This window comes from Agrilus planipennis, unplaced genomic scaffold, assembly GCF_000699045.2.
Source record: "Agrilus planipennis isolate EAB-ADULT unplaced genomic scaffold, Apla_2.0 scaffold355, whole genome shotgun sequence".
Lineage (NCBI taxonomy): Eukaryota > Metazoa > Arthropoda > Insecta > Coleoptera > Buprestidae > Agrilus > Agrilus planipennis.
This window is the reverse complement of record NW_020440754.1, coordinates 160,735-173,330: the sequence shown is the minus strand read 5'-3', so window position 1 is coordinate 173,330 and position 12,596 is coordinate 160,735. Positions and strand designations below refer to the sequence as shown.

Sequence of the window (12,596 nt, the reverse complement as noted above, 5' to 3'; positions counted from 1 at the left end):
AGAACCGTTATAATTACCTATACTGGTAAAGAAAGACTCACCTTTTTCTATTTTAATTAAAACACACCAAAAACGGCTCACCCTCAACCGTCAAATGGCAAGGATAACGAGCCTACTGATTTATTCAATGAGAAAACGGAAATGAAAGGTGCTGGATGGATGATGGATACGTGCGCAGACTCTAGTAATCAATTGAAGTACTAAAATTATTAAAAAATTAATGCACATTACTGTTACTTGTTCCAAAATGAAATAAAAATCTCCCGGATTAACTACAAATAGATTTAAAACAGATACGTTTTATTTTGTGCTAAATTTCAAAAATATACTACCTTCTCAAACGCTTATTGATCGGATGTACTGGGAGATATTGATTCAATTGTAATTCGCAAGTGGGAAAACTCTTTTAAATTTCGTGCCAAAAGTTTTAATGCATTAAAAAAATACTTTCTTTTGTAAATTCTATGAAATATTTTGTATAAACTTTAATGAACAAGCACAGTACGTTATGTTTATAGTTTATCTACATATAAAATATATTACTAAATATTTTGAACGTAATTTTTAATTTTTGACGCATCAAAATCAATAAAAACTGTTTAAAATAGGTAATAAAGTTAATTCATTATCATATTACCAGATAGATAAATAAATATACATCAAATAAATTTATTTTTCACTATTATGTATTTATTTTTGAATCTACATACAGTAAAAATACATACAAGCACAATTATAAATGGCACAATAAATACGTGTGTTATTCTACATCTATCAACGTAAAAAAATCAAGAAATTTAATGAACATTTTGATATGCATAAGCGTACACTAAATTAAAGTATTTTTTAACAGTTATCACAAAATTGTCTAAGAAACTAAATTTTTTCGCGGCAATTTTCATGTGAATAATACAAAGGAATATTTTGTACTTTGTACAACTTGAGTGTATGAGCATACAAATTAATAAAGTAAATTAATTCCTGAAATTTGGTGTCCCGACTATATCCTGACATAATAAATTAACAAAATGGAAAAATATTCGAATATATTTCACCTATAACCGTCGTAAAATGTTTCTTTGCGTTTCGCGTATTTGTTTTAACGTCTCGAGAAGACCATGGACTTCACTTTCTAAATCGTCAATTTTTTTTACCAAACGTTTAATCTTATTTTCATCAGTTTCGGTGTAAGTAGAATTTAAATAACTTCCTCGAGGAGAATATTCATTCGCATCTCTTCGAGTTCTACCAAATCGGCTTATTGTGTTAAATTGAGTCGATGCCCTACAATCATTACAACATTCTGTCCACAATCTCAAGTCCACCTTTGGAACCTTAGAACAACTTACATAACCACCCTGGCGTTCTGGCAATAAGAAAGAATTCTGAGTAACTCTAGTTATGTTATCTCCATTATCGCAAAGAACTCTACTGACAGAATACTGTTTAATTTGGACGAGTTGTTCGGGTTTGAACACCGATGGATTCTCATACCAAAATCTGTCTCCATCTCTGAGACGTCGAAATTGTTCAACGAGCAAACACCTGAATAGGGGTCCCACTCTACCACCGGGAACAGGGTCTTCCAAAACTCCTCCTACGAACACATCAATGTTTCCCGGATGACCGTACAAATCCTTCAATTTCCTCCTGATTTCCGGATCGGTTATTTCGTCTCGTAAGTCGTTGAAAGTGTCTACTTCGCTCATGTTGCAAAATTTCCTGAACTCTATGTACCCTGGAATCGCGTGGTCTCTGCTCCTCTGGATGTTCATTGCCGCCAAGTCCAGAGCAACAGCATGAGCCGATTCAAAAAGACGTTCCGTCAGTTCGGCATTCAGGTTCTCGTTTGGTTTTTTGACTTTCGCAGCCACCGTGAAGAACCCTCTTAAAAGGGGGTCAATACCACCTTCATCGACTACTCTCCAAGGTGAAAAGAAAGCCTTATGAAGCGGTAAATGACCCTCGTTTATGGGACTGAAAGACGAGTCCAGTCTATGTAACACTGGGTTTATCAAGGTATGACCAAATCTTAAAGCAGCCGTAGCAAAAACATTAGAAATGGAAGGATTGAGCTTTGGATTGTATTCCTTGTATTCTCCAAGCATTTCAAGTCCTTCCTTGCCAATTATGTAGGGAAGCCAAAGTTTGTAAGTTATGTGTTGCATGGCAGCACTCACGATCTTTCTGGCTTCTTGATAGAGAGTCTCTCCATCCCAATGAGGATTATATCTGTACAATTCATCTGCAATTCTGTTGTGTTCTCTCATCCATACAGTATGCATAGCGATCAACCCTACCTGTTCATTAGCGCGGATGTCTCCAGCCAAAAAGCAGTTGATGGAGCTTTCTGACAGATTTCTGCGACAATCCATTGCATCGCCGTTGGCAAAGGGCAGTAATGGTTTTCCGTTTCCTATAACACGACCCGTTCTCAAATAACCGTGATCGTTGGTCAAGTCACGCAGATCTCTGGCTAGCTCTTCCGAAAATCCATACACTTGGGATGCGTCAATGTAAGAGGTTAACTGATTAATTTGTTCTCGTGGTTGCACCGTACCGAAAAAGACTGACGTCATTCCGGAACCGCAAATCGACGATGTTCTGATAAAATCGATACATCGCCTATTTTGTATTCGGGGATCGTTAGGAGGGACGTCCATGGGAAAGCAAGGAGCCGCGTAGTCGCAAGACTTTTTACAATCGATACCGTCCCAACTTTGAGAACTGACCGAAGGCAAAGCGTGATCCAAGTCGTGGTCTAAAAACTGACCCCACTGCATCACCATGTGTGTAATTTGGTCGTCAGATGAAATTGTTTTGGTTGAAAGGAGAGTTGTTGAAACGAGCCTCGAGCTGGGTTTCTTGAACCCGTAGTATTTAGTTTCACTGTTCCAACCTATGGGTGTACTGAAACCGTTTTCGTAAATGGGTTTAAGAATTCTTCTGAATCCGGTCAGTGACGCTCCCCACGTGGGGTTCTGTAGATTGTTACACGTTCCATCAATTGATCTATACTTCTTGTGATAACACATATCGGTGCAGTTTCGAGCTCTTCTGTGAGCCGTGCAGCCGGAAAGTTTGGCTACCAGTTCGAGATGTTCAGGAGACAGAATTTCTCTGTAATTAAAGTCGCTGGCAAGGTTTGCAGACATTCCTCGTTCGACGTGCTTTCTTATATTCACAAGCGTTCTTTCGTACACTTCAGCAGCCCTCGCAAGTTCACGAGCCGGGGCATTAGGATACCGAATGATACGAAATATGTCCGCGGATGTTCTCGTCGCATTTGGATTGTTAAAGAGGAAATCGATGGTATTATTTATGGCTCTGTCGACTTCGTCTGTGGCTTCGGCGAACGCTATTTTTACAAATTTGTCGCCCAAATTTATCCCTGAGTTGTGACGTTGCTGTTTAACTGTCAGATAGCCAGATGCCGATATCGAACCATGATCATTGATCGCGGTGCATTCGTATCGTCCGGCATCGTCTGGTTGTACGTTGTAAATGTAGAGATTGCCACCGATTGATATTCTGAATCTTCCAGTTCTTTGCATGGTGGATCCATCTTTACGCCATTGTATTCCAGGGGTTGGGATTCCTTCACTCTTGCACGGTAATTCTATTGTACCCCCCAAAACTGCTTCGATATCGTACGGCTTGTAGATCAAAATTGGTGGTTTTTCTTTCTCTTCATGGGCCAGTACCTTTACGTTTGCGCTGGTCTCCCTTTTGCCCATATTGTTTTTGGCTTCGCATATGTACAAACCGGAATCAGAATCTTCAACGTGTTGTATTTCCAAAACGGTTTTATCAGGTGTAAATCTGATCCTTGCCGATTCCGTCAACTGTATGTTTTCTTTGAACCAGGTGATTTGGGGAAATGGGGATGCCACAGCGGCACATTCCAGTCTCAGTGTAGCCCCCCGTTGCACATCTGCACTTTGGGGGTGTATTGTGAATGATGGTGCAGTATTTATATTCACCACTGCACTAGTACTGACTCTTCCGTGGACGTTAGAGGCATCACATTGATAAATACCATCGTCTGATGGTTCTACCGTTCGAATTACCAAATTTCCTCCATTTTCTAAGAAGCGTCTCGAATCTAAAGCTAGTGTGATGCCGTTTTGAGACCAAGTAATTACAGGTTTGGGGTTCCCAATCGCCTTGCAGTTTAATTTAATTTCTCTAGCTCCAACAGACGTGTCCACTTTTTGCGGGCGAACTACAAACGTCGGCTTCTGAGGGTCTGAAAACAAGAAATCCTGTTTAACAATACTGGACGAAGTAAAAGAAGAGGAAGGAGATGATGATCAATCGTTCTGAAATTTACCTACCGGCATCTCTATATTCATTGTCATTATCTTTAACGACGATCATCTTTGCTGGTTGCGAATGAACTTCACCTTGAGGGCTTTTTACCATGCACTCGTAAGTGCCCTCGTCTTTATCTTCAGAATTTTTAATCATCAATGATCCATCATCCATTATCTTGTATCTATCGTCTTGTTCAATAAGGACTTCATTTTTCATCCATTCCACTGATGTAGAAGGTCCTTCTACTTTACAAGTAAATACTGCTATCCCACCCCAGGACACTTCTACATCCCTTGGACCTTGAATGATTCCAGGTTTTTCTAAAAGCAAAAAAATATGAAGCGAATAATTGAGTGACCATTGCTGTGTATGGACTCACCACAATGCACATCCTGTGCGCTCATTTCCGTGAGGGACTTTCCGTACATTTCGTCTGGATACTTGCACCTGGCACCTGTGTGAACTGAATTTTGTTCCAGCATTTTAGTTACCATCAGTAAATCGCAATCACATACCAGAGCATTCGAATCTAAACGTAATCTCGATAATTTTGGAAGTCCTTCAAATGAACCCATGAGTATATGACTGATTTTGTTATTATGAAGAAATCTGAAAATCAACTAAATTAAATTTATCAATATTTAGGCCTTCTCGTATAGAAAAATAAATAAATTGGTGTCTCATTTTGTAATGTTCTGACTTTATTTCAAGTTGTGAAAGTACGTATATTATTTCGACCTACAGGCGACTCAGGGAGGGAAGATTTGTGAATGTTTTTGCGTCGAACTCTTGGATTTCGTTCCCATATAAATATCTGAAAATAGAAATCATAAATAAGGAAGTAAATTTTAAAAACGATAGATTTTCATCTCAGTTCTAATTATTTTCTTTTTTTTTTTTTTGGTTGGTTGTGAGTATTAGACAATTCATCCGGTCATGTTTTACACAAATGTTAGTTTATTTATTCAAATCGTTTCAATTTCTTCGAAAAGAGTTAACGGATGGTAACGACTGATATACGTTATCGAAACTCAAATAACTTACAAGTACTCCAGTTTGTATAGTCCATGGAATACTTCCGGTTCGATGTAACGTATTCTATTTTTATGGAGAGACAGATGCTTGAGTTGAGCCAGTCCTGTAAACGCGCCATTTCGCAAGCTGCTAAGCAAATTATCGTTCAGCAGGAGCGATTTCATATACACATGGTGTTGAAAGATTCCTGGATGTATGTCCCTGATTTTGTTGAACTTCAAATCTCTGAAAATATGAAATTTGGAAAATTTTCGAAGCTTCTGTGTATACACACAATAATGATTTTAATGAGGTCCAAAAAAAATTGCGTTCTTTTGGGATCCGTCCAATGGGAGGAGCCTAAAGAACATGGCGCCGATTAGGGAAAATTTATCGTAGTTCCTATAGTGTACCGTGCAATTTCCAAGTTTTTAAATTACGATAAAATGATAACTATTGCCTCGGAAAGTAGTTAATGTAGGTGAAGAGTGAAGATCTATGTTTGAAGTGCTATTGCAGCTTTTCACTGAACATATTAACTTTTTATTTGATTTAACTTTAGAGGAAAACTTCGTCGACTCCATCATCAAAAAATTTTTACTTTTTTAACGTATTTTATTATTTTAATAAACAATTTTACAATTTGCGTGCACAGTTCCTATGTAAATTTTTCCCTCATTCGAGTTATAAATTTTGCCACCAGATGGTGTATGCCCATTTGACGGATCCCATTAGTAGATACTACACTTAGTTATTAGCCACAGAATACAGGAAACTGTGACAAATTTTTTAATTGTCAAATAAAACAGTTTCACAAAAAAATGAAAAGTTAAAGCAAAATTTTTAGTAATGACTACAACTGATTCAGACCAATATAAATTTATAAGTGGCAAAATAAATGACCATCCACTCTCTTCAAGTGATGATCGACGACTTACTAAATGCAAGGAGTGTAAAAGAAAATTTGGGTCATCGTGGCTCCTTGAACACTTTGACCATCCCGTGTGCGATGTTTGTAAAAATGCGGGGTCAGCTAAATTAATACCTAAAGATCAAGCTTTACGTGAATACGTCCTGAAGGATAAAGATTTAAGTAAAACGAAACCCCCTTTAAAATTCATTTCGCATCGGAACCCACAGAAATTTAAAGGAGCTACAAAATTGTATTTGCAATGTCAGGTAGAACAAAGAGCTTTGGACGTGTGGGGAAGCTTGGAAAGAATACAAGAAGAATTAATATGTCGACAAACGTCTAAGATAAGCACAACTAAGAAAAAAGCTGACAAAGAAAAAAAACAACCACCAGAAAACATTGAGAAAAAGGAAATACCTCACATTCATCATTTTGGTACGGAAATGTTCAATGAGTCTGATGATACATATTTTCATAAATGTCTTACATGTGATTTCAAAGAAGTCTTTGAAAGAATCTGACACACTTCAAAAATAATGCAAATTCGGCTGACATTAAATTAAACGTTGTAAAGTTAAAAAAATATATTCATGTTCCACTAAAAGCATTATTTATTTAACAGATAGAGGCACCTCTTAGAGTAATCAAAACCTCACTTCTAATCTTTCTGTAGTTATAACATTTGGAATATCTTCTTTTTTTGTTTTAATTCAAGGAAATTCCCATATATATAGGTACAGTTGTATTTTATAACTTAAGACTTGAGTAGAAGTAGTAAGGGCGAAATTAGACCAAATTAGACTTTTGTTCACAAATAGAGATGCAGGTTACTGTAGTATGGGAGAAATTTTACTTCAAGATTGGAGGAAGTGGAGGTACGTGTCCAAAACTAAAAACGATGATACAGGCATTCAACTTTTCTTGATACCCGAGTTGGTACCTACGACACAAAGAACTCAAGAAGTTTATACCTAAGTAAATTCCTATTTTGTTAATAGCTCCTTTGACGATTTTATCTTCAAGAGCCATTGTTTGGTCTGGCACGCCTGCTTCTCTTTGTCATCATTAAGATGAATTTCACTGAACATACTACATTAAAATAGGGTAAACATTAAATTGCAACAGTTTATAGTTTATAAATCGCAAACAGTTGTTATTAAAATTGACTTTACAAGTTATTATTCCAATATTCTTAACATGTTTCTTTTTTCTATGTGGAACTCCAAAAAAAGAAAATGTTCTTTACAACTCCCGATTTAAGAAAATTAAAAAATTTTCACTTTTATTAAAAATATTCTGTTTTGGACTTTTCACTCCTCTAAATAAACTTACTTTAGTCACAAAATATACATATTTGTGTCAATGAGTAAATGCCATCAACAAAAAGAAATAGAATTTGTAAGGTTTCTTTAGTATCTATTAATTAATTCAAAAAATATTCACCCAGTATATGTATGGAGGTATGTACATGTATTTATAGTAGGTTAATGTCATGGTCAAATTTAAATTAAATTATTTATCTGTGTCTGGTGTCAGTAAGACTGGAAAGCACAATTTTAACGAAAACCATATGTTTTAAGAAGTGAAGTCGAAATTAATTACTGCAAACAGAAATGTAGGTTAATCAGCCTAGCAGTAGCCTTGAGAAATCCAACAACTTGGGCGAAACGTCGGTTGTGATTTTTTAAATAAATAAAGTACGTTTAACCCAAATATTGTTTTGATTAATATAACTAATCATCTGCTTCATAAATAAATAATCCTTTAATAAATCTTATCTCTGTACCTATAGTAATCTTATTATTATACTTATTCCTTAAAAATTAATAGACAAAAGTTAAGGCATAATCTGATCTTAAGTCTACAAATCTGAAATCCGTCCAAGTAAAGTCCTAGTCCAAATTCATGTACATTTACATTAATTGTTTTACTGTTAAGGATGCATTTTAACTAAATATAAAAGATACATACTTATATATATATGTTATGTAAACATTGCTGATCTCATCGAAATAAAAAAGATTAAGATTATCAGTTTTCATGGCCTGGTAGTAAGCACTTGTTAAATAATTCGTTTATAAACCCATAATGTGACAAAGGCTTTATACATACTTGACCTTGTCTCAATTCCGAAATGATGCTATACGATGTGCATTCAATTAGCAATTTTAAAAAATCATGTGTCACCAGTTAAAGATGGAACATTATTTTATTTAGGTACCGCATTTTATTTATAAAAACACATGTAGAAAAGAAAATTGCTAAGCCAAAACAAAGTCAGATACTCTGATACTTAACAGACGCTGAATGATGTTTATAACATGCCTCAGATTTAGTGTGTAAAATACCCCAAAAAAATAAATATATCGCTTTATTAATAGAAGGAACATTAAAAAATTGTTTGACCACACATACATTTATTTTTGGGTAGTTAAGAAAATAATTATACTGTTAAGTTGAGAATGAACATCCGATAAAATAATTGTAAGTACAGTGTTTATTAGGACAGACGAATGAACTAGAAGATACGTAGATATATTTTAATTTTTACCTAAGAAACCATCCGGAAAACCATTCCTTTATCAATCGCCAATTTTTTTTCTATTAAAATCGGGCTTTTTTTGATTAGGAGGAGACCTTATTTGATAAGACTTACTGAAACGTCTCTTGATTGTGGACTTCGAGAATTTGAAAAAGATTGTTAAAGGTGTATGTTCGGAGCGCGGCGCTATACGGGTGCGAAACATGGACGGAGAGCGCAGGGGAAAAGAAAGTTTTCGAAATGTGGTGTCTCAGACGAATGATGAGGATGCCGTGGATAGAGAAGGTTAGAAATAAAGAGATATTAGAAAGAATAGGAGAACAGAGGACTCCATGGAAGTCAATAAGAAATAGGCGGGATAGGTTGGTAGGACACCTTTTTAGGCATGAAGGTCTAGCCAGAGACATATTAGAGGCAGAAATGGAAGTTAAGAGGGGTAGAGGTAGACCTAGATTAGATTACTGTTCGCAAATAGTTAAGGATGTGGGTTGTTCTAGTATTTAGGGAAATGCTCAGGATAGGAAAGAGTGGAGGTGCGTGTCCAACCAGTCTTAGGAATGACGACCTTATGATAATGATGAAGATAGAACAAAAATAAAATAAACGTCTATTTGTCTTCCCAAAATGGTTCAAATTTTCTGCTCTGATGTTAAATGATTCTTCGCTGCAGGAAAATCTTGTTGCAGACATATAGAATTATTCAAAACATCCCTCTCGCTAAAAATTACATCAAAATCTTTAAAGACTTGAGAAAACAATTATATAAGGCAAGACTAAATACCTAAGGAACACGAAAAGCTGCATTTTGAAAATGACGTGGTGTTTTAAAATAGAAATCAAAATCAGAACTTTAAAATTAGCAGACGCGTGTACGCAATTTGTATTACAAAACAGTACAGTAACTTTAATGGATGATTTCACAACTGAATTTTATAGCTATGTACAATAGTAAAACTCAAGCACATTATAAATGTTCATGTATCGCGTTTTCTAACCAGTTATTACTTTTTTATTTCCGGTTGAATCCATACTTTAACAATGGTACCAATGTACACACCTTTCGTTTTAACTCATTGTACTAAATCGATGATTTATGAACAAAACGTTCGAAGGGCGTCAGTTATTTCCGCCTAGTACAGTTTGCATTTGCTTTCTCAAAATCATTCAATGAATGCTCAACAAGTTCAAACTGCTGTAAATTTTACTTTTAAATTTATATAAATGTCATGTCGATGATCTAAACCTGTCCTGTTACAGAGGAATAATTTGTTGTTAAATTGTAGACATTTGTAATGTTTGAACGTAAAAACACAGAGCCAAAAATTTTTGAGACTTGAAAACCTGTCTTAACCCAACCTAACTGTCGAACAGTTTGAGACTATCTTCACATTTGTGAATTAAACTCAAAACTTAAGTATGTATGCGACAGAGTCTACATAATAAGAACAATATTGGATGCCTAATTAGTTACTGATTTATTAATAGTTGTTGTGGTTGTACAGTTCTTCGGGTTAAGGTAGATATGTCTTCCGTACTATAGATTATGGAAGATTAAAAATTAGCACACAGAAACCTTCATTGTGTACCATGCACAATGTATCAAATGTACCTACCTATGCCACCATTAATAGATCATATAACGGTCGTTGACATTTGGTCTTTCTGCTTTTGAGACCATCAAGGTGTATCATACAGCATTCCGCCCGAGGATATCTTTCAGTCTTTGCGTATACATATTATAATCACAAATTTAGACCAGCATCATAAACTTTAATCGTTTTGTTTCTCAATGAAATGCTTCTTCTAAATATACGTATAATAAAACGAGATTATGCAAACGAACTTTTATATTAAGGAAGATACAATAGAATTGTTACAAAAACGAAATAGGGTGATTTTTATTAAACAGGGTAGGTAATATTTTGCAGTTGTTCGGCACAACAATTTGGCTCAATTATCAAACAAACAAACGAATGAATCTTGTATTTTTAGGTATTCCTTTTTCAAGTATGTTAAGTGATTGCTCTAATTCCTTCATAATACAAATGCATTAAAGAATAAGGTCGTAATGTCAAATGATTATTGAATACTTTTGTATACATATACAGTATACGGGACAAGTATTGTTACACCTACCACATAATAAACTTGGTTGAAAATAAATGAAGTTGAGATTTAAATAAATATGCGGAATGGAATTTTGCGTCATGTTGATTGCAAAGATACTGAAATAAATTGTTTTACCATGCAGTTTCATGATTCGTTACAAGGCGTTGCATTGTCTGATTAATTGACATTTATTGTGTTTTACTTGAATAAAGTTTAAACCATTGTTCATCAATCATATTTCATGATCTTTCTATTAGAAAATGTTTTGGTTCTAACGTTTAGTGTAGGCAAGTACACCCTGTACATTTTTAATTGAAATGGAATACTTTCCCATAAAAATTTGTAACAACTCATTATAATAAAAAAAGCCACGTTATAAAACCAACCGTTCTTACTTTTATCTGAACTAATATCAATACGAAATCGGAAATTCTTTCAGCAAACATATGATCTCTACACTTCCGGTATTACTGTTATTATTATAGTGTGCGTGAAAAATCGTTTGTAGAGAAAATGTCAATGTGGCCCAGTTTCCACTTCTAAATAAACGAAGATATTTTAATGGTTTGAATGATTTATTCGTTTTCCATCTGTGTAACTTCCTTATGCTTATGAAAAGTCAAGGAAACCAAAAATGAATAGAACCAAACGACATTAGTAAATATTATACAAATACTACAGTTAGGAAAGTATCAGTAGATAGCAATAGATACGCTGCTAATGTCTTGATATTACTTCTACTTAAGTTCCACAAAGGGCGCATTTCTAACTCTATATTATTTGTACTTCTGCCTTAAAAATTGAAAAGATTAGAGATGTACCACAAATGTCGTCGACCTATTATCTTTTCAAAGTGATATATATTCTTCTAAAACCTATTAACACAAATCCAGTGTAATATTATTCGTTTTTTATGCACCTTCATTAAACAGGTTTACGGTTTTATGCGTCGACTTTTGATCCTTGCTACTTCTATAAACTTACTTAATGACCTGATAACTAGATTCGTTATAATTACAACCAATTCCGTATATTAATTGCAACTATTTCAATATCTGGGAATGTACGCAAGAATTAGAAGACTTTACGTTAAATATTATGAAAAAACCGACAACGTTACTTATTTGAGACAGTCTATTAAAATAACGAGTAGATAAAAATTTAGAATCAAGAGCGGGAAGTTGTAACAAATATTGTAGATTAAAATTTTCCACTATATCTAGAACTTGTTAGACAGTAATTGTTTTAGTGTCATACCTACTTAAGTAGATGAACAATGAAGTTAATAGGCGAAACCGTTAATGTCAGAGTAACATTGGTATAATTGATTAAAGACTTGGGAAATTGGTAACATAACATAAATATGATAATCAATTTGTGGTCTTAGGAGACATTAATTGAATGACCGAGTGGGAGGATTCAAAATGAAGGTTTTTGGCCCGTCAGGTCACAAGGTTCGATACAATTCAGGATATTATTATTATTACATGTCTGTGATGATGTACGAGGGTGGATTGATAAGTTTCCGGCCTGACCAAGAAAAACAAGGTTTTTAAAAATTTTTTTTTTTTATTTCTCAACATAATCTCCTCCAAGGCTGATACATTTCTCATAGCGGTGTTCCAGTCTATTAATGCCATCTCTATAGACTGATTCGTCAAGCTCCTCAAAATAACCATTTACAGCTTCGATTACTTCTTC

The 12,596-nt window shown here is 34.8% G+C and overlaps 1 protein-coding gene across 1 annotated transcript in view; it reads right to left on the bottom strand.

Annotated features, from left to right (window-relative positions):
• Nucleotides 1–668: 668 nt before the first annotated feature.
• LOC108742770 (peroxidasin) overlaps nucleotides 669–12,596 on the bottom strand; it is a 28,282-nt gene continuing 16,354 nt past the window's right edge. The window contains exons 2-6 of the mRNA XM_018478087.2: nucleotides 5,362–5,577; nucleotides 5,060–5,131; nucleotides 4,697–4,926; nucleotides 4,338–4,637; nucleotides 669–4,249 (exon numbers count right to left, since the gene is read on the bottom strand). Of these exons, the coding sequence (XP_018333589.1) occupies nucleotides 1,056–4,249; nucleotides 4,338–4,637; nucleotides 4,697–4,926; nucleotides 5,060–5,131; nucleotides 5,362–5,577 (4,012 nt within the window). The 3' untranslated portion in view covers nucleotides 669–1,055. The remainder of the gene's footprint in view (nucleotides 4,250–4,337; nucleotides 4,638–4,696; nucleotides 4,927–5,059; nucleotides 5,132–5,361; nucleotides 5,578–12,596) is intronic.